This window comes from Macrotis lagotis, chromosome 1, assembly GCF_037893015.1.
Source record: "Macrotis lagotis isolate mMagLag1 chromosome 1, bilby.v1.9.chrom.fasta, whole genome shotgun sequence".
Lineage (NCBI taxonomy): Eukaryota > Metazoa > Chordata > Mammalia > Peramelemorphia > Peramelidae > Macrotis > Macrotis lagotis.
Genome location: NC_133658.1, coordinates 303,428,914 through 303,451,969, shown reverse-complemented (window position 1 = coordinate 303,451,969; position 23,056 = coordinate 303,428,914). Strand labels below are relative to the sequence as shown.

General features: G+C 34.9%; 1 protein-coding gene and 1 pseudogene across 2 annotated transcripts in view; both read right to left on the bottom strand.

Moving 5' to 3' along the window:
- Positions 1–23,056, bottom strand: part of RPGRIP1L (RPGRIP1 like) — a 120,642-nt gene that overhangs the window by 29,305 nt on the left and 68,281 nt on the right. The window contains exons 18-23 of one of the 2 annotated variants that reach the window (XM_074211301.1): positions 21,169–21,535; positions 17,941–18,131; positions 17,749–17,832; positions 15,058–15,156; positions 14,009–14,174; positions 12,221–12,318 (exon numbers count right to left, since the gene is read on the bottom strand). In XM_074211301.1, the coding sequence (XP_074067402.1) occupies positions 12,221–12,318; positions 14,009–14,174; positions 15,058–15,156; positions 17,749–17,832; positions 17,941–18,131; positions 21,169–21,535 (1,005 nt within the window). Of the gene's footprint in view, positions 1–12,220; positions 12,332–14,008; positions 14,175–15,057; positions 15,157–17,748; positions 17,833–17,940; positions 18,132–21,168; positions 21,536–23,056 lie in introns of those variants that run through there. The other variant, XM_074211302.1, reaches the window with a different exon arrangement.
- On the bottom strand, positions 496–12,214 carry LOC141505464 (programmed cell death protein 2 pseudogene; annotated as a pseudogene).

Sequence of the window (23,056 nt, the reverse complement as noted above, 5' to 3'; positions counted from 1 at the left end):
TGGACTGTGATAAAGGGATTGCTTAGGTGAGAAAACAGCACTCCACTAAAGCATGTTCTCTGCACCTGATACTCCTTGAGAAGTGAACTGACCTAGCAGTGTGTCAAACAGAAGACTTGAACTCAGACATTCCTGGCTTTCAAGATTCACACTTTTTAGACATGCAGCTTCAGTTTTTAAAATTGTCTATAATTTGAGTCTTAAAAATCAGACTTCAACTAAAAAAATGTTTTTGAGAAGTTATCTTTTTTATTTAGGGAAAAGTATTTATTTAGAAGTCACTGTCCATATAACTCCGTCCTAGAAATCTGAGTTACAAAGGAAGTGAAAAATAAAATCCTTGCTTTCAAGAAGTTAGATTCTAATAGGAGCAGAAAATAAAGTGAGTAGATGTACTCTAATACAAATTCTCTTTATAGAACTCTATGCAAATAGAAGCATTAATGAATGCTAATTGATGACCATGCTGATGTCAACTTTTCCCTATCTCTCCACTCCAGACCTGATAGAGAACAAATCTGACTAAATAAAATACTCCCTCCCCTCCCTAACCCTCATCATTGCATCATCTTGTCTTTCTAGCCTGTACCTTATCTTTATAATTATACATTTTGGTTTAAAAAGTCTTTACTTCTAGTTCTTTGGGGGAAATAAGGGTAAACAGAAACTGTTGTCTATTAAATATACATTAATCAGCAACATATTTATTGAGTAGTTTAACTAGAATTAAAGATTTAAGGGAGAAACAATTAGTAAAAAAAAGTCTGTGTGTGTGTGTGTGTGTGTGTGTGTGAGAGAGAGAGAGAGAGAGAGAGAGAGAGAGAGAGAGAGAGAGAGAGAGAGAGAGAGAGAGAGAGAGAGAGAGAGAGAGAGAGAGAGAGAGAGAGAATAGAGAATATGAATTGAATTATTTCTGGTCTTACCAGTTCCCTTTCTTTTCTTCCAAGATTAGAAGGGAGGAGTATACATATACCTATTTCAGTCAATTCTATTTTAGAACAGAATTTAGTCTTCTAGATTTCCTTTGCTTCTTTTTTATCACTCACTAGTTCCTGAAGCACATCCCATACTTCAACATTTTCTAAGTACTCATACATCACTATCACAACAAAGAAAATATTTTTCTTCTTTGCTCTTATCCACCTGTTTTTTTCTATTTTCTTTTTCCCCCCAGTTAGAGACTTCATAAGAAAAAATAACAGGAAAAACATGCATAACAATAGCAGGTATGCCAATAAAAGACTGAAGGAAGGTTCATCTAAATTTTCAGGAAAATTCAGATTCCTCAGTCATCCTAGGAAATTTTTTTTTGGGGGGAGGCTGGGGATAGAGTTTAGGTGGAAGAACAAGATGGAAATTAATTAATCATGTGATAGGAACTGTGTTAAGAATTGTTTTTTAATGTAGAAGTGAAATAGTTTCTGCATTAAAAAAATTTAAATTCTATTAGTGAGAGGTGAGACACTGTGGAGACTAGGGGTTAACTTCCTGTTCTCTGGACCCATCACTCCCTTCTTCTCTACTTCAGATGAGCAATAGGAAAAAGTTAAGAAGTGCAGTCTAGGGAGGAAGGAAGGCTAGAAAGGGTAATTGGGGAAGAAGGATAGCTTTTGCTATCCTGGATCCTTGCTACTGAAACCATTAATTGTTGATTCCAGTTCTTTCTGAAGCTTTAACTACACTAATGTTTCTTTTCCTTGTAGCTTTTCTCTTCTACTGATTCCTTCCCATAAACTCTTGGTCATCCCTGCCCAATTCATTGTGGAGTTTTCCTCATAGAGTGTCATGGGGCTATCAAGACATCAAGATGTCTTTCCCACTTAAAACTCAATTGGGATTCAGAAACATATCTCAAAATGGACTGGGGACTGGCACATAGGACTGGGGATCATATCTCCAACTGGCATTATTTTAGCTTTATTGTACATTAAAATGCATTTGTGACTCTCAAACTATCAATTATAACACTGCTTAATGGGAAAAGCAATATGAAATTACTAATTCAAAAATCACAAAGAAAAAAAAAGAATTCTTGTGAACAGTGACTTAATGGCTCCTGATCACAGGATTAAAACCCTTACAGGTTCTGATAGAATTTAATTTGTCCAATGGCCATGATTATGGGATTAAAACCCTTACAGGTTCCACAGTTCAATCAGTTCATTTTACAGATGAGAAAAATGAGATCTGTAGAGGCTAAGCAGCTTACCCATTGATAGAGCCAGGTTTAAACTCAGTGATTCCAATCCAGTCTTTATGATCAATATTGGAGGGGGAAGAGAGTTAAGTGAGGATGTTTCTAAATTTATGATTGACAGCCCTGCTTCTTTCACAGACAGTCTGAAACAATGTATATAGTCAAGACAAAAGACGGGAAATTTTTAAACTATTAAAAGCAACTGGGGCAGCTAGGTGGAGCAGTGGATAAAACACCGGACCTGGAGTGAGGAGTACCTGGGTTCAAATATGGTCTCAGACACTTAATAATTACCTAGCTGTGTGGCCTTGGGCAAGCCACTTAACCCCATTTGCCTTGCAAAAAAACATAAAAAGAAAAGCAATGGAGGTGCTAAGATTCATTACTCCCTAAGAGTAAGTTAAGGCAAAAATTAGGTAAGTGTGTCTGAGAGGTAACCCAACAGGAGAAACAAGAAGATAAGACAAACAGGAAGAGACAGAAGAAAAGACAAATCCACTTTGCAGTTCACCATAATAAATCCTTCCTCCCATGCTTTGGCAGGCCCATCAGCATGTGCATTAAACTCAGTGTCCACTACAGTTGGCCTGGCATCTGATACTGTGCTGTTGTGATGAATTCTTTTCTAGATTACTAGAACATAAAGATTGCTTGGAAATTCTAAAATGTGGAGAGTACAAAATCACCCAACTAGAGATTCGTCTTTCATGATTTTAAGCTGTGTCTGTGAAATCTTGTTTCCAAATGAACTCCTCTGTGTAGTTGGTGCCCAAGTGGCAGCTTTCTGCAGTTACAGCCAGAGTCCCCCAGTCAATACTTTTGACCAATCTGTTGGCTTTCAGGTAATTTAAAAGCTGTGGCATAACCTGGAATTCAAATATCCTCTTGGCACCACATGGGCAATTTGGAATATCTTGTTCTTGAGGAATATTTTCACCAGAAATCCAGATAGGGTGGACTTCTCTGCCATATCTAAGAATCTGGTCTGGCTCAAGGGCTATTTGAGCTTTAAATTTCTGAAAGATTTCATCTTCCCTAGATTCGTGCTTTGCTATAGAATTCAATTCTGCCTCAAGTGCTTCATCCATACTGCCTATGAGCTCTGAGCCTTCACACTTTTCCAGGCCTTCAGGAACACTATCAGGCTCCATCTCTTCTGTTTCTATTACAAATTCATATTCCGGAAAAAGGAACTTGTGGTCTGGGATTGAACTATTCAAATTATCTCATGTTGAACAAGACTGCTTATGTCCCAATTTCCAATCAAGAGTCTGATGATCCTTACTACAAAAATGGGCCTTATGACACCTGGAACAAACTTTGGGACCCAAACAACCACAGACTCTACAGAGATGAACACCAGATCGAAGTCTTACACATAGAGAATGATCTTCTTCATCTGGTGGTTCTTCTGACAGTGGTTCATAAGAGTAATGGTCATTTTTCCTGGGTAACTGATTCCTAAAAACCTAGAGGCCGGCGCAGCATGGGGGCACCTGGCAGCAGAAGACCAAGAGGCCGGGTGGAAGGCATCCGTACAGCTGCAGCAGGAAGGGGAGTGGCCGGCAGCACAGTGGGCAGGTGGAAAGCCAGGCCAGTCTCCCACCCCCACTTGCTGGGGAACTGCCCGCTCCTGAGGAGCCGGCCCGGCGCTTCCATGGTGAAGCCCAGCTCCACTGCCGGGGCCAGGGCCCAGCCATAACGGAAAAAGGAGATGCAAAAAATATTTAATGGAAGTTTTAAGAACACAAGTCATTTATAATTCAAGAGACCTACACAATGTCAGACAGAAATATTTATCTCCCCCAAAACCCCCAATCCAACCAAAAATCAGTTGTGAGACAGAAATACAGAAAAAAAGAGAAAGATTTCTACAGCAGCATATCTATGATACTTCCAAAGTTATCTATTAAATAGTGAAGTATGCTTACTAGAATTATTACATGGTTTTATTATAGCCTCTATTCTATCTAGGGAGATGGAGGGAAAGAGCTTTTTAACTCAAGGAAGTGTCATAAGAAACAAGTCAAGAGCATCTAAATTGAAGTCTCTGAATCTCAGCAATATAATCACAAGAACAGAAGAAACTGACAGAGATAATCTTGTGGGGCAAGTGAAAGATTAAATGACTCAAGAAACAAAGGTTAGATGTTTTGAGCATATCAATGTATTAAGCAATGTTAGCCGTATGCTCAACAAACTGGGACCAGACCCCCTCAGCATAATCCTGGGTTCCAATACAGGGGAAGACAGACTTTTATATACTAAAAACAATCAAATAAGGTCAATTAATTAAAGGAAATAATACTACATTAGATAATTTTATTTCTAACTGGAGAAAAGATTAGGAAGACTTTCAAAGTTGGGAGGGAGAAAATAAACAAGTGCAATTCCCTGAAATCAGCAAAAGAGATGTCCCAACCTCTTCACCCTCACTGTGAACAATCAAACACAAGGAAACAATAACTGACTGATCAGTGTGGGGCAAGTTTTCAGATAAGAAGTACAGGTTGCTTGAGATGTACAACTCTTGAGAAAACTCCTTGCTTCAATCTTTGGATCTAACTGGGTTTGCAGTCAGGCTAACTTCGGTTCTTAAAGGGTCTCTAAGCAGCAGGTAGAAGTAGTTCAGCTTACCAGACACACAGGGCTAGGTTTTCTCACAATTCCCACAATTGAACTTTTTTATAAGACAAAATTTGGACTAGACACCTAACTGTAGAGAAACTTAAGCTAGTTCCACTACTGAGAGAGAAGCAGTCAGTGTGGTTTTCTCAATTTCCACAATTAACGATTTGCTGTTCTAATTCTCTCAATTACCTCACTTGTCATCCTCATTGCTACAAACATCACTTTATTTAAAGCATCCTGGTTAGGTAATTTCCCCATGTTTAAATGTTTATAAGAAAGATTTAACAATTCTCTCAGTAGCCAATTGAAGGAGTAACACAGTAGATAGAGCTGGCCTAAAATAGGAAAGACATGGGTTTAAATCCTATCTCTGACACATACTGGCTATTACTCAATCTCTTAGTGTTTTTTTTTTGTAAGGCAATGGGGTTAAGTTGCTTGCCCAAGGCCACACAGCTAGGCAATTATTAAGTGTCTGAGACCAGATTTGAACTCAGGTACTCCTGACTCCAGGTCCAGTGCTTTATCCACTGCGCCACCTAGCCGCCCCTCCCATGTATAACTTTTATCACAGCTCCTGTCCCTTTTCCTATCTCAGTAACCCATTAATAACTTTTGCAGTTAGAAAGTTCATCTTGGCTCCACTAGATCTTGGCAATAAGAACCCATTTTGTTTTAATTTAACCCTATTTTCTCATGTCCTGCCTTCAGATATACTCTGAGCTACAATGCCCTTGCTTAGATCTTTAACTAGGTAAGATGACCAGTATTTCTCTCAGGGCACTAAAGTTTAGAGAGCATAAACAGTTAAGATATGTACTCCATAGACAAAGTAGAAGGAAGTGAAAAATGTTATTCCATAACGTTTTTTCCTTCTTTCCTCCTGGGACTTCCCTATTAGGTTTTCTTATGATGGTGCTGCTTGTCCTTCATTCTAGAAGAGGACCATGACATCAGGGATGTAATGCCATGACATTCAAATAAATTGGAATTAAGTGGGGGAGGACTGTGCAAAGTCATCAGCCTTATTTTTTTCTCTAGAGCCATTTGGGTCCAGGGGTCAGTGACAGATAAGGATGACTGGAGATGGCCCTGGATTAGGCTTCCTTATAGGCAGATGGAGGGGAGGGGAAGATTAGGTTTGAGTGATAGGTTCCCTTTTTCCTTCTGCTCTATGAATAAGTTCTATCTTGCCCCATCTCACTTCTCCTTAGGGTTTTTCTTCCCTATATCCTTTACATGTGGGACACCTATCTTTCCCCTTTCTTCTTTTCCCCATATCTACCCTTAATTTTACTGCTACCTCCTCTCCTATGTTGTATGATACCAGTGTTCATCTCAAAGTACATAAAAACCATGGGACTTCAAATACTGAGGACTGGATTAGGTAGCTTCTTAAGGTTCTTTCCATCTCTGGGGTTGAAACCCCAAGTCATGGTACTAATTCTCCCTCCTACTCAGCTAAATTTGTCTTAATTATTTTTTATAATTTTTTTCACAATCATGCTGCTTTCTCCAATCATATTTCCTGCTGATTCCCATAGATACAAAAAATCCAGTAGTTATGGCTCCACTAGATTATAACTTCTGATAGCTTTGAATGTTTTTCACCAAAATGATGTTCAGTTCTACTGTGAGAGTGTTTGTATCGAAAAATTCATCATACTTTGAAGAACCTGGTGATATGTCTCTTCACATTTAATTAGGTTAGTCCTCATATGATAGCTACACAGTCCATTATCAGGCTTATACGGAGAGCCTTTCCAGCTTGATAGCTCAGAGAGAGACTTCAGGAATGCAAGGTCTACTTCACTTCAAAATGAGGTGCTTTAGTAGCACATTCATGAAATTCAAATGGCATCCCTAAAAATATCTTTAGAGAGGGAGTAAAAATGGTAGGTTAAAACTGAACACTAATAATAGTGTGGACATGAGCAGGATACACACTCTTTTGATCAGGTATGAGAGCTCAGGTGGTGGTCAACAAAGTATAAGAGCCTGGTGACACATGTTTTAAAACTGCCAAGCTAATATCAAATGGATCTGCCTCATAGCTGACAATTCCATTAGAATATTTTGAAATGTTTCTATCTTATTTACATTAAAATGCCATATGTCTATTATTTGAAGCATTACTATGGAATTTAATAATGTGACTTTTAGAATAATTAGAACCTTTACATGAAGGATAAATTAAAAGGATAATTTCAAATTTTAAGACAGCACTTAACTCACAAATCTCATCTTATATTCTGAATATACAATAAAAGAAGAGGTTTACCTGATGGGAGATAACATTTGACTTTCAAATAATTTTAAAATTCTTAAGGTATGAATTCTAAAGAAACAAATTGGTTTGTGCATATGGCTTTCAAAAACTATTTTACTTAATAGAAAAACTGTAGTCATCTGGGAATGTTGGTTTATATTATTCAAGAATACCTAGTTTCCAAATGAAATTGTAATTTAGATAGATTGAATATGGCAGCTTTTACAAAACTGCTATTAGTACTAGCAAAGTGCACTTATCTAAAATGAAGGAAAAAAAGTTGTAAATATATTCAGTAGGAAAGAAGACTCATTCTTGCATTAGCCACTTATTCCCCAATCTTGCCTTGTGGGAAACTGTGTTTGCAGCAATATATTTCATTGTGAAAATTCAAAGCTGCATTACTCAAATGGTAAAGAAAAAGTCAGGGATAAGACATAATAGGAGAAGAAGATTGTTAATTTCTTTTTTAATGCCATGGCAAATGCAAATTTGCCGTTTTGATGTCTATTTTGAGGACCTGAAACAAGACTTTTAATCAATGTATTATACATCAAATTGATACTGTTAACTTCTGATTATTCAAATTTATAAAATATTCATAGAGAACTGTCCAAAGTTTTACATTTCCCAGATTTTTTTCCCCCATTAATTATCATGCCTAGAAGCTTTTTCGTAAAAGCAGCAGCCATCAGGCTGACTGAACCTGACAAGCTAGCAAGGCCCAATTACACTGGCACTCTGTGGCACTTTGATGTAGTGGAAACGAAAAGAGATAGGGGCAAATTGTATAGCACATTATGCTAATGACTTGATTTAATCCAGCCACTAAACTTTATGTAGCCTGTTAAAAAAGATGCTAACACTAATTACACCACTTTGGAAAGGAAAGGAGGGGACAAGCATTTCATACTGACAAAGTGAAGCTCATAAATGTTGTAAATGAAATGAAACAAAATGAAGTAATCTATGATTAATTATACATCACAGACAGGAAGAAAAGAGAAAGAAGTGAGTGGTACCGCTAAGAACTGCAAAATATGTTAGATTCCTTTTTACAATCAACATATCTAAGAAATAACCATAGGCTGTCTGATTCTGCAACATGAAAAAAGGAAGAGCATGATGTTAAATGGCTTAAGCAGTGTGCCATGAAATTCATATACACAGGATAACTGGTATAACTGATATTTATCTTAGAGATAAGTGAAACATATTTTTTATATTAAAGAAAGCTCATGGTTAGAACTTGATGCTTTTAAAATCAACCACACTTGAAGGTTCAGAAATTTACTCTGCATCTAGCACAAAATGAAAACTGATTTACAATTCCAACCAAACCAATGTGAGGTCTCTTAATCTATGATTAGGAATTAAGAGATGTGAGTTCTGGCTCCAGTAATTCCACTTAATAGTTGGATGACTCCAACTTCTTCATTTCTTCATGTCTCAAGTGAGAGTTGGACCAATGAATTCGAAGGATTCTTTCCAGCCCTAACTTCTTTGAGCCAATAGATTTATCAGCAACTCTAATTTTGTGAGTTTTTAGAAAGTCCTTAATTATTATAAGGTGTTACGAAATCTCAAAAGATAATTAATTTAAAAGATACATAATATTTACTACTTTTAAACACTAGGCAGGGGGCAACTAGGTGGAGCAGAGTGCTTGTCCTGGAGTCAGGAAGACCTGAATTTTTCAAATCCAGTTTCAGATATTTACTAGCTATGTGATGCTGGGTAAGTCATTTCATTCTGTTTGTCCAATCCTCAAATCTGTAAAATGAGTTGGAGAATCAAATGACAACCACTTCAGTATCTTTGCTAAGAAAACCTCCAATTGAGGTAATGAAGAGTTGCATACGACTGAAATGATACAACAACAACAGAACAGTAGCTGGGGTGGGCTGGGGAAGGAATCAAGCCTAAAGAGAGGTAATTACTGTACATATAGTTGTAGATAAAAAAAAATCTGAACTACTTGTGTTACTTGCAAGAGACAGAAGAAGAAACAAAAAGGAAATTCTTCTAAGTTTTAAAACTTTCTCCAAACTTCTCTAATTGTCAGTCTCTCCCAATCTTATAGCTCCTTCCCTTTACCTAGCACATGCTCAATTCTCCCTCATTCTTTATAAATAAATAAATGAATATATATATGATAAGGGCTAAGTTATATATATATATGTATATATATATATAAATAGTTAAGTCATTATTATTTCCTAAAACACCATATTTTCTCTTCTTTTCTCAAACAAATTCTTTCTCATTTGATAACTCTTTAGGAATATGATAATCTAACTGTCCTGCTCAAACAAAATTGTTCTCTCCAATGTTACTTTTTGGAGGGGGCTCAAATTCACTCTGCAGCATTTGACACTATAGAACACCTCCCCCTTAGAAAAGCTCTTTTTCTGGGTTTTTGTGACACTGTTCTTTCATAATTTCTTTTTTTTCCCTTTGGTTTTTGCAAGGCAATGAAGTTAAGTGACTTGCCCAAGGTCATACAACTAGGCAATTATTAAGTGTCTGAGGCTGGATTTGAACTCAGGTTCTCCTGACTCCAAGTGTTCTATCCACTGTGCCACCCTAGCTGCCCCGACATTGCTCTTTCTTAGCCCTTTTCCTATTTGTGTGGTTTCTCTTCCATGTTCCATACTCTAAGCATGAATGTCACCAAGGTTCTGTCCTAGATGCTCTTCTTTTCTTCCTACTTTCTCCCTCTCATCAGCTTCCATGAATCCACCTGTTACTTCTATGCAGATTACTTCTAGATCTATAGATCTAGCCTTAGTCTCTTTTAGCTCCAGATTCACATCACCAAGTTTATTGCACACTTCAAACTGGACATTTTAAACTCAAGAACAGACAACTCAAAATTAAGATATTCAAAATGTGGCTCATTAATTTTTCTCCCAACTGCTCCTCCTTCCCAACTCCCTTATTTCTGCTAAGGGCACCACCATCCTTCAAGTTACCCAGGCTTACAACCTTAGAATCAAGCTCTGACTCTATACTCTTCCTCACCCACCATAACCAAATCGTATTGACTTTTAACTCAACAAGAATTCTTGTATTCTTTCCCTAATTTCTACATATACAGTCACTAACTTGATTCAGTCTCTCATCACTTCTTGTCTGGACTATTGTAATAGCCTCCTAATTGCTCTCCCTTTATTTTTCCCCCTGCTCTAATCCCTCTTCCACAGTGTTGGAGGACATGTAAGACACAGACATACTATTTTTGGTAGACCTGAGAACTGGTCCAACCATTCTGAAAAGTAATATGGAATTATGTTGAGAAAGTGGCTAAAATGACTACAGTCTTTGAGATAATCACCTCATTATTGGTTATGTACCTCCAAGGAGGGAAAAGTGGGAGATCTATTTGGAAATGAAGGTGATAAAAATGCAAAGATATCAATACATTTTTTTTAGGGTTTTTTTTTTTTTGCAAGGCAAATGGGGTTAAGTGGCTTGCAGGCTACACAGCTAGGTAATTACTAAGTGTCTGAGGCTGGATTTGAATTCAGGTACTCCTGACTCTAGGGCCAGTGCTCTATCCATTGTGATACCTAGCCACTCCCAATATTAATAAATTTTTTAAATTTATATGCTTAATTACAGATTATGGCTTGACGTAAAACTTTATATGGGAGAGAAAACTATTTCAACAAAGTTGCTAAAAGATGAAATTCTGCAGCTTGTAGATCTGCAAGAAAACTACATTTTACCACTGCCATTTTGAAATAGAAGTTATCCAGTAGGGTTCATCAGGGATTGGGGATAATCTTCTTGATTTAATATTATAATTTCATTTTTTCAACACTGATAAAACAGTTAATTCAACATTAATTGAATTCTGTAACAGTGAGTCTTTAGGCTACACATGCAAAATTCACAGGAATTTACAAACACTTAAGGCAAAAAGAGACCTTGGTAATCCAAGATGGGCAAAAGCCCTCAGTTGATAGGTGAGGTAACTAAGCATTACTAAAGCAAAATAACTTGATTAAGCTCTGGGCCTGGAATCAGGAAGATTCGTCTTTCTGAGTTCAAATATGGTCTTCAACACTTACTAGCTCTATGTGATCCTGGTTATGTCACTTGACTGTTTGTCTCAGTTTCTTATCTGTAAAATGACCTGGAGAAGGAAATAGCAAACCATTCCAGTTTCTTTGCCAAAAAAACTTCAAATGGGTCATGGAGAGTTGTATGTGACAGAAACAAGTAGACAACAACAGTAACAAAACTTGATTAAGATGACATGGCCAAGGGGCAGCTAGGTGGCACAGTGGATAGAGCACCGGCCCTGGAGTTAGGAGGACCTGAGTTCAAATCTGACCTTAGACACTTAACTACCTAGCTTTGTGACCTTGGGCAAGTCACTTAATCCCACTGCCTTGCAAAAAATAAAGAACTTAAAAAGAAATGACATAGCCAAGTAGTAATGGAGCTGTGACCAAAACCTCAGTTTCCTGATTTCTAGTACTCTTTTTACTATGCCATGATTCTTCATAAGGACATTGTAAAAGTTTTTTTTGTTTTTTATACTGCTAATGTTACATTAGTATTAAAATAATCATGTGAGAGATATAAGAGTAAAAAAAAAGTTTTGGAATTCTTAACAAATGTAAAGTGACACTTTAACAAAATTACTTAAATAGTAGAATTCGATTTCTACTTCCAGAAAACAAATATGTAGAAACATGTAATAACTAGTAAAAATATTTAAATGTAATTCAGAGGAAAACTCCTGAAATTTAAAATGGAATGTTATATTATGTTAAATTCAAGTAATATTTAAAAATAAGCATAGCAATAAATTAATATATGGCTTTCAAAAGTCAGAGAGAAGGGAGAAAAATGGCTTCTTTCAAAATAACTGAAGTGACTGAACTCAGAAACTCCTGACCAATCTTTGCCAATTTATTAAGCATTATTACACTATGAATTAACTATAAGTTCTTGAATTAGAAGGTTAAATGAATAAAATTTTGATGACCTATAAAATGTGTAGCACATATATTTTTACTTGAAGGCATAGAAACTGATAAACAATAACACCAAATACAACATATTTACTTAAACTTTTGTATATTTCTAATTATTACCAAATCACTGACCTGTTTATCATTCTTGGACCTGGGACTTGGAACAATACAGTCATCACTGTCAGTTATTATTGAATCAGCAGCATCAGAATCCAGTCTATCCTCTTGAACTGTTAAAAGATGCTAATCATTAAAGGTTAAACCAATTACATTTTTACATTGCAAAGCACAAAGAAATCCAATTGCATCATGAAGTATGACACTATTATAATCTTCACTTCCTCTTAAAAAGAAAATTTGAAATCACTGAATCTTTAACTTTGCATTTTTAAAAGTATCTAAGATAAGATTTCAGATAAAGAAGACATGATGTTCAGATGTCTTAAAATGTATGGTGTTTTACTTACAATTAAATAGTTTATTCATTGGAAAAACAATAACTAAAATATTTTCATACATATTTAATTGCTTGTTAACCTGAATATTCTATGTACCACTCTATTTTAGAGATTACAAAAAAGGGTTACCTCTTTTATATTAAAGCAACATTTCTACTATGGAAATCAGTTGTGATTTGCTGGTGGGTAAGACCAAATTAAATTCTAATACTGACAAGAGTTTCAAAAAACCAAAATAAAGGTGCAGCATCAGCATACAGAATCAAGAGAAGGCTGTCTAAAAAATAGAAACTAGATTTGGTTTAGGAACTAAAAACAAACTACCTTTAACAAGTTGACTTGTTCTATCTGAATCATCTAGATATTCTTGGCCCATGATGGTCATGTACTATCTTTTAAATCACTTAGTAGCTACTATTTTTCTTAGAAGGGAATAGTGCACCGACAAATCAGAATTTCATAACAATCTACTTAGCAGTTATTTTATAAGATAAGGGATTCAGACAAACAAGGAACTTGATAAAATAAGTCACATATAAGCACTTGTAATGCTATAAGAAATGATAAAATATAGCTCAAGAGGAAGCAACAGGGAACATAGCCATCCTGGGTTAGTTACATTGCATATTTATATGAAGTAGTTTTATGAACTGTTAGAACTGACTTTCTGTCACTTAAAATTACTTTTATATGAAATACAGTCAAAAAGCTATGGCTGAATTATCCAGTTTGGTCTCGGTTCCTTAAATATAACTATATGGGAGAATATGAAAAGATGTGACCTTAAATTTAGGCATGAAATACATAGAACACTAAATATTAATTGACTATATTACATTAATAAGTCTGGGGTTTGTATCCTATTTCAGTGGTATATATATTGATATACTTATACCCCTTTTTTTAGAAACCAGAAAAAGACCTCATTAAAAAAATTCCCAATTTTCTTGAAAGCCAAAAAAAAAATTAGCTTTATAATGTGAGGAAGCAAAAAAAAAAATAGCTTTAAATGATTAAATGGAAGCAAGATCAGAGTAATGGGAATTATTAAATTGTTTAGATGATAAGATTATCCAGAAATGCATATTTTCTTAACTAAAACAACCGTTATAGATAACTTTAATTTGTAAATCCATATGTTAGTTATCTTCAAAATAATTTGTCAAACACTGTTAAAAGTTAGCATAAAAGGCTACTTAATATTTTGAAACCTGTAATATTTTACAATATTACTAAAATCTAGCTAAGAAATAATTTTTAACACTCAATTATACCACTTCAGGTTGAATCAACAAGTCATTTCATTTGATACATCAGAATGAACTAAATTCTATCATTTCTGTCCTGTAATAGCCAGTTTCTACCTAAATAAGATGTTCAATGTGGTAAACACTATATACACCAAATGAAGTAAAGTGTTCATACAAAAGAGTAAAACTAAAGAAGTGAGAAAAGAAAATACCTTCTTCTCTTTCTATCTCCTCACTAATTTCTGTATCATCTTCAGAAGCAGTTGAACTTTGGCCAGTAAGTTGACCCATAGATAGGTGAGATAAATCCTCATCTTTTCCTTGCTGCATTTCTGGACCATTCTCATTTACCTTTTCTACCATCCTTCCTGGCAAAGCCTCAAAAATTGAAAGAAATATAAAGATATTTAATATGATCACTCAAGTCATATTTATAATATTCCTGTTTTAAGCACTTGAATTATAAAGCCATTTAAATTTAAGACTGAAAAATATGACTGATATACACATGATTTATATAAGCTATGAGAAAATCTGCTGCTTAAATAATGTAGACTGAAAGGAAAAGCTCATCAATTATCAGTTTGTAAAAGCCTAATTGTTGGAATGAAAAATACATTTAACATAAAGCTTTAATTCACAAATTCATTTAGTACTTGCCATCAAAAACACAATTACTGCTAAGAAATATTTAAAGTTGTATATTTTATACAGTTTCTATTTCAAGTAGGCCATATACACACATACACAAATATACCTACTTAAAAATCTTTAAATTAATATAAAATGAAGCAAAAAGTTAAAAAAATTTGTTAAGATTTAAGTAAATGCCTATTTGGAATTTTCCAAACAGGAAGTCAATATATAATTGTTTTTGAACATTCATTCTACCTAACTTTTTTCATTCATCTATTCCTTTCTTTGTCAATGATTAATAGCATCCCAGGGGTGCTAGATGGTGCTGAGAAGAAAAGACTCTTCTAGAATTCAAATCTAGCCTCAGACACTTAAATGCTGTGTGATCCTGGGCAAGTCACTTAATCCTTTTTGCCTCAATTGTAAAATGAGGAGAAGGAAATGGCAAACCATCTACTTCAGTATCTCTGCCAAATAGAGTCACAGATAGTGGGACATGACTAAAGTGACAGAACAACAAAATAGCATATCAATGACCAAGATTTTATAGAAACACAATTCACAAGTCACTGCTACAAAAATTATTTTTAGAAATTGAAAGTGTTGATTATAGTAGAATTCTTACCTCAGGAATATCTGGCAAGGATGAAATCTTAACTTCTAATTTCTTTTTAACCTTCATGTCTGATAAAATTTTTTGAACATCTTCATCTGAAATAGATGTCTATGGAGTAAAGGATCATAGGCTTTAGAGTGGGGAGGGACTTCTTGGAGATACTGTTGAAGGGATTCTTTTTCATGTTATAGGTGAGACTGCATAACCACTTTTAAGTCCCTTCCAAGTATGAGTTTCTGAGTTACTGTTTTACACACACACACACACACACACACACACACACACACACACACACACAACTTTTATAGATTTTGGAGCGTATTTATATTTATATTTTTAGTTATCTAGATACATAAACACAAATACACATATATTCACATTAATTCTGAAAGAAATAACTGAAATTTATGGAGATCACTGGATATCAGGAGATTTGGGTTTTTATTTAAAAGCTGTATAAACTTGGTCCTTTCAATTAAAATAGCTTGGTCTGAATTTCTTCCTCTGTAAAATGAAGGGGTCAGACTAGATGATCACTAACTTTATTTCTTGCTTTATTTTCTCTTCTATGAGAAACCAACATGGATGTAGCACCAACACTAAAATATATAGATACTTAGTTTTTATATTTTAGTAAAGGAATGTAAAATTAAGATCAAGAAAAAATGAGAAATTTATAATGAAGTTTAATTCCATCATATTACATGTTATTTTAGTCACTGGAGCTTTTGGAAGAGACTCATATTCCCTGTGGTTGGCATTATCATTTAAGTGCAGATAATGTAGCTTAATCACTTATCCTTTCTGTGAATAGAAATACCCCTTAGTTCTCTCCCAGGTCACTACCCCTCAACTAGCTGCTTTCTCTGCTTTGACCCATATTGACCCTGTGGTGATACAGTTCAACTCCACACTGTTGTTCTCTTTCCCCTTTATCATATAGTCAATTGTGCAGTCCCAATTGCCAGTCTTGGATTGCATCCACCATTTGCTGCCTTCACTCCTATTTGTGTGCTATGGAATGAAGGGAGAGAAAATCACTGAACCACTCTGCCTAGGTACACTAGAGATATTTATGTTACACAAACTCACCTGCATCCTCATCCCTGCTATTATACTTCCCTTACAGACTCCATCCCACTCTCTACTATGGCTCTTCTAAATCTTTTTATCCTTCTGCAGACTTCCCATGGGTTTCCCCTACTGATCCCTCCCCACCCTAGCTAGGAACCTTGCCTTATATTTTACAGGAAAAAGCTGTGAACTCCCTCTTTCTCCTTTTAGATGCCTTTTGCTATTCTCTCTCTTCCTTCAGTCCAATCTCATATGAAGAAGTGATTTTTATTGATGGTTTTACTTTTGAAATATCTCTCAAACAAGCCCCCATTTTCCCTCTGACATCACCAGACCCTCAACACCTTACCCGTGGACAAATGTAATAATCTGTTGTATTCTTTGCCTTCCTTGGGTCTCCCCATACTCCAAACCATCCTCTCAATTCAGTCACTAAAGCATTTTTTCTAAAGCACAGGTCTGGTCATGTCATTGTGTTTCTTAATAAACCCAGGAGCTCACTGTTGCCTCCAGGAGCAAATTCAAAATGTTCTGTTTGGCATTCAAAGCCTTTCATAACTTTTCCAGTCTTCTTATGCTTTATTCCTCCATATGTACTCTTTGTTCCAATGACACTGGTCTCTCTATGAATGAGATAGCATGTGCTCTGTGCATTTCCTTTGGCTGTCCCCCAAACCTGTAATGTTCTTCTTCCTCATCTCTACATACTGGGTTTCATGGCTTCCTTCAAGATCCAGTTACAATCCTGTCATCTGTAGCAGGGCTGTCTAAAATGTGGCAAGCAGGGCAATTTTTGCAGCCACCTGTGGATTTACTAAATGCTTTAGTAAACGAAGTCGAGCTACCAAAGAGCTCTTATTGAAATGGCAAATCAAAATATATTGTCTATTATTTCAATCAAAACTTTTAAAAGTTGGACAGCCCTGAGTTACAGGAAGCCTTCCCCACTAATTCTAGTGCTTTTCTTCTTTAAATTAATTTCATGTTTATCTTGTATCTAAGCCTGTTTGTGTATCTATGTTTATTTGTTTGTTGCTTCCTCTATCAGAATGGAAGCTCCTTGGGGGCAAGGATTGTCTTTTGCCTCTTTTTGCATCTGCAGTGCATGGTACCCAGAAGGCACTTATATGTTTATTGACTAATTACTGACTAACCGACTCAATATAAATCTCTTCTTCCATTGAAATCCAACTTAAATTCAATATACATCAGAAATAACTCCGTATTCTTCAAATTGAGGTCACCAGAACTGAAATGCTATCAGGTTTTGAGAGGAAAGGTCTTAAAGTGCGAACCATGAAACAGAACAACTTAGCCAAGTTCAAAAAGGTTTAATACCAGAATGCTAGCCTAGTACTAGATGCCTGACAGTAATGCAGGTCCACTGTAAACTAGGTTGTAGAGTGGCTGTGACACTGTGTCAATAGAGGAAGAATGAAAGTGCATTTTCTATGAAGTATAAAAGACTGAGATTTTAAAAACTGAATTCAGGAAAGAATATACATCTTAAACCAGTGATGAGTTTTCTAAACCATATACCCAGTTTTCTAAATCATATAATCCATTCTAAATAGGATTTCTTTAAAAGAATTCTTATATATAATATCCTGGATTCTTGCTACTTACAGAATCCTGGTGTGGAGTGATGTCCACAAAGGACACTTTCTTGTCTGCTGGAATTGTTCGCTGTCTTGGTTTAGGTTTTGGAGGCTGTGATAAACCAATACATATTAAGCCAAGAGCATTGAATATCAAATTAAAAATTTTGTTTCAAAACAATCTATATTTTAAAGCAAGTTTTAAAATTCAATTACTTACTACAACCAGTGTTGTAACAGAGGCTATCTTGTGCAACTTTTTATCAGTTTCTGAGTCTTCTTTTTTAATAACATTTACTAGGTCCTCAGATGCTACTGATGTGGTTGGAAGAAGGTAAGTAAATTTCCATTTCAAAACAACTTCAATGGTTCCTGTATAATGTTTTTTATGATCTGTTAACTCGAATGTTCCTGTCAAATTACAGAATTTAGTTCAATATTCATTATATATATTCTTGATAGTCTGAAATTTTGATAATGCAAAAATTAAAGGACTCTTAAAATTTTTTTTTCTAGTTCTCTTGGAGCATGACTCCAGCTTCCAACACTAATTACTTAGAGAGCAAATTTAAGACAAAAGAATCTGTACTGGGTTTAGGCTTCACATAGATCCCTTTTTGAAGTTAAGGATTTTGCAAAAAAGATTTCAATTCAAGAGACTAAAGATACTTTATAAATAGTTTATTTTTCTGAATAAAGTAAAGCATTTTTTATTTCTAATTTTTTTCCTATTTTCTTCTTCTCCAAGGTTTGTCTCTTTACCACTAACATTCTATTCTACTGCCCTTAAAATACTTTTCTCTAAGAAAAACATGTGAAATGACATCAACTTTTAAAACAACTTGCACTGTCTGAGAATATGTTAAAATATATTCATAATAACAATAATAGCAATGTTATAATAAATATCAATTTGCTATAAAATTTGCCCAATTCAATTTTCAGGCTCTAGAAGAGCAATATTAAAACAAAATAAAGCAAAAATAACAACATGCCAAACTTGTAAGTTTAGATATAAACCTTAATAAAATGCAACAGATTTTCAGAACTGGACAACTAAGTTAAGTAACCTATATTTCAAACAGTTGTCATTTAAAAGTATTCAACTTATTATTCAAATGTATGGGTTGGAATTGTTTTTTTGTGGCTGGGGCAGGGAAATTGATTTGAAATAAACAATAAAATTATTTTGTTTATTTCACAAGGGCATTAGTTAGTATTAGGAATGTGATAATCTTTCCTTGTTTAACTTCCAGAATAACAAAAGAGATGAATGTCTTAGGAGTTTTAGAATTCTCAGGTGATATATAATAAGTCTTTTTTGCACATTCATACACACACACACACACACACACACACACACACACACATATGGGGCAGCGGATAAGAGTACTGTGCTTTAAGTCAGAAAGATCAAAGTGCAAAATCCAGCTCAGATAATTCCTAGCTGTGTAACCCTGGACTAGTTACAATACTTGTTTGCTCAGATCCTCTTCTGTATAATGGGGACACAATGGAAAAGAAAATGGCAACCCACACCAGTATCTCTGCTAAGGAAACCATGAACAAAATTCTACAGGGTCACATAGAATTGGACATGACTGACTGAATGAACAACAAGAAAAAAGCATATATCTGAATAACTCCCCTTAAGTCTTAGTTTCTTCATCCCTTAAAATGAGTGCTTTTAAAAGTACTTTACTCCTTTTATAATTGTAAATACTATGTACTTAAAAGGTTGGACTTTTTAGGATTATATTCTAATGTGGAGCCAAGATGGCAGAGTAACAGGAATCAATAGAGTGAGCTTCTCCCTCCCAACTCCTACAAACAGATCTAGAAAATACCAGCTTTAAGCTTGATTGGGAAATCCATGAAAAACTTAGTGTCATTTTTCAAGACAAGATGATTACAGGGAGACAGAGAGGACTATGTCTTATGCATTTGGGCAAGAAGAGGTCCATATGTCCACAGTGTGAGAACAGTTGCTAATTGGCATCTCTGTTTCCCACAACTCAGCTTTAGGTCATAGATTCAGGGTGGACTAAGGAAGGGGCCTGTTTCCTGTGACATTTGGTATAAGAAGCTAGTTCAGAAGTCATCAGAATCAGTGTGGCTCAGAATCTAGCAATAAGTTTCCTGCAAATTAGAATGGATCAAATAGAAGTTGCTGCTCCATGAATAAGAAGAAGTATTAAAACAAAGTCAGACCACTAAAAAAAAATAGAAGAAAATGTAGGGTATCTCATAGTAAAACAAATGACTTGGAAAATAGAATGAGAAGAAAAAAAATTAAGAATCACTGGACAGCTTACATGTCATGACTAAAAAAAAGAATGTGAACATAATATTTCAAGAAATCTTAAGGGAAAACTGCTCAGATCCCTTAGAACCAAAAGTCAAAGAAAAAACAAATAACCCATTGGTCACTTCCTAAAAGCAACTTCCAATGAAAATTCTTAGGAACATTATTGTCAAACTACATAGCTTCCAGTTCAAAGGGAAAAAAATAGGAAAAACAGCCATAGCATTCCAAGAAGGCAAAAGATATAGGCTTTCAGCACATAAGAAATGACCAGACAAAACTGAGTAACTTTACCTGGGTAAAAAATGGCTAATTAATCAAATAGAGGAATCCCAAGAATTACTCTTGAAAAAATTAGATTTGTGTAAAACCTCTGAAGTTCAAACACAGTGATTAAGAGACAAACAAAAAAGTAAACACAATAGAACAATGAGAAAGAACTAAAGGATAAACTGCTTTTATTCTTATATAGAAAGGTGATACATGTATCCCCCTCTTGAATCATCAAGGGGTCACAGTGAGTCTAAATGAAGACTGGGAATGCTTCTGTTATAATTTTTGATAGAATTAGAGAGTCAGTAGTTTAACAGATTATTCCTAAGCAACAAAGGATGTATAAAAGTATTTATAGCTCTTTTTGAGGTGGTCAAGAATGGGAACCTGTGGGGATATAAATAAATTAAGGACTACCTACAGAAATTATAGTATATAAATGTGATGGAATACTATTCTATTATAAGAAATAATGAAAGGAACAGTTTCAGAGAAACCTGTAATGAATGGTATGAACTGATGCAGAGTAAAGTAAACTGAAGCAGAAAAATTTCTACAATTTATACAATGAAAACAACATAGAAGAGATCTACAACCTTGAAAAAATTAGGAATATTGATCATTGTGATGACTATTCACTATTTCAGAGAATGAATGATGAAAGATGCTACCCACTTCTGACACAGGAAGTTTGGAAAAAGCTTCACTTTTTAGTGAAGGTGACTTTTTTTGGACATGGTCAATGGAAAAATTTATTTTGCTTGAGCATGCATATTTGTAAAAAGGATTTAACTTTTTCTAATGGGTGGATGGGGTAGGAAAGGTGAATTTTTACTAATAAATATAATTTTAAAAGGTTTACATTCTTACCTGAAATGTATCTGTCATGTGCTAATGAAATTAGTGGTACATCGACTTTTCCTATGTACATATCCTGATGGGTGTCACTGTCATCAAATACATAGAAACTCAGAGACTCTGACTTTAGGTATTTATCCAAGTTAATGTTCATTGGCACTGGGAAGCACATGTGATCATCAAACTGGGGATCATTGCTGTTTGGAATGATGGCTGTATCATGGTCTGCAAAATCAAAAAACTTGTATACAACGTATGGATTTGGCTGCATGTGACTTTTGGATGCTCCAGACTTAAGGTTGTTACAGCATTTTATTGTGATATGGAGTTCATTTAAGTTGTCATCTGAAGTAAGACTGAGATGAGCAGTTTTAGGTGTCTGGTAATTTAAATGGAAAAACACATATTTAAAATCATAATACATACAACTACAAGATAAACAGTGATTATCAAATCCAAAACATAAATCATTGTGCATATATATATACATACATGTTGAAATATATTTCATAATAAATTTTTCTAAACTCATAGGCCATTAACATTTAAGAAGAAATAATGTCTTCTTTAATTTTTTTTTTTTGCAAGGCAATGGGGTTAAGTGGTTTGAAGTTCCTAGCACAAAACTAGGTAATTATTAAGTGTCTGAGGCCAGATTTGAACTCAGGTACTCCTGACTCCAGGGCCGGTGCTCTATCCACCGCACCACCTAGCCGCCCCTTCTTTTTTTAACTGTAAATAAGGAATCTTATTAAATGGCTATGCTATGTGTACAACAAATTAGGAAGGATGAGTATGTACTGAGAGTTTACTGTAGCAAAATAAACTTTCCAACAGAATTAATTTGATATATATATTTACAAATATACATAAACATTAGTGTGTTTCATAAATAGTAAGAGAAGTGGAAGATGCAAAAAGAAAAACTTCATCAACTTCTCATTTCGTTCCTCCTTCTCTGCCTCTCCCTCTACAATCTGCCCCATCTTGAAGGGGTTGGAGGGAAAGCAGAAAGAAGAAAGTGGAATCTAGGATCTGAGCCCTCTGTTCCTTTCCAAGGAACCAGACCTCTACTTTTCACATTACAGAATGACCTCCATTTCCTTCCTCTAAATTAGCTGACTTGGTGATATGTACCAACAGTTAAGGGATGCTTTCCAGGTAAGGGTCTAGGATTAAACTTATTTGTAAACAGAAATGTACACACAGGGATATTTTGTGTTGTGAACAGTTTAACAAGAACTATGAAAAACAACTGAAATCTCTAAATTTCCCAGAAAAAGAACACTAGAACCAACATCTGGCACTCAAACCTCATCTTGCCACTTGCTAATTCTTATATCTCTACTATCTGTAAAAGAAAGGAAAAAAACTATATCTGAACCTTGTCTCAGAAAAGGATGTAAATATTTATCTGTAACAAATATTATTCAATCTGAAAGGTAGAAATGGATTTCCTTTTCTCCTTATTTTTAAGTAATTCTTTTTAAAATTTATTTTTATTTTTCTGAAGCGAGTGCTTTTTATTTTAAAGTTTCTAACAACTATTACCATTATGTTGCTTCAAGATTAAAAAAAAAAAACCAAGAAAAATCTGAGTTCTTGACCAGCTAATAAGTAAAATACTCTGTCATTTTATGAGGAGTTTTAGAGCTACAAAAATATAAAGAAACTCTATGGACAACCTATTTGCTACCTAAGGACAACATAAATGCATTTTAAATTTATTTATAATTTCTTTATGGCATCTCTCAAATATGTCTTCTCTCCATTCAAAAATCACAATCCATTATTACCCTGCCAAGGCATTTGAATAACTATTTGAATAACCTCATAACTGGTCTCCCTGCCTTGTCTCTTCTCATTCCAAAGTGTCTTCCACTCAACTACTAAAATGATT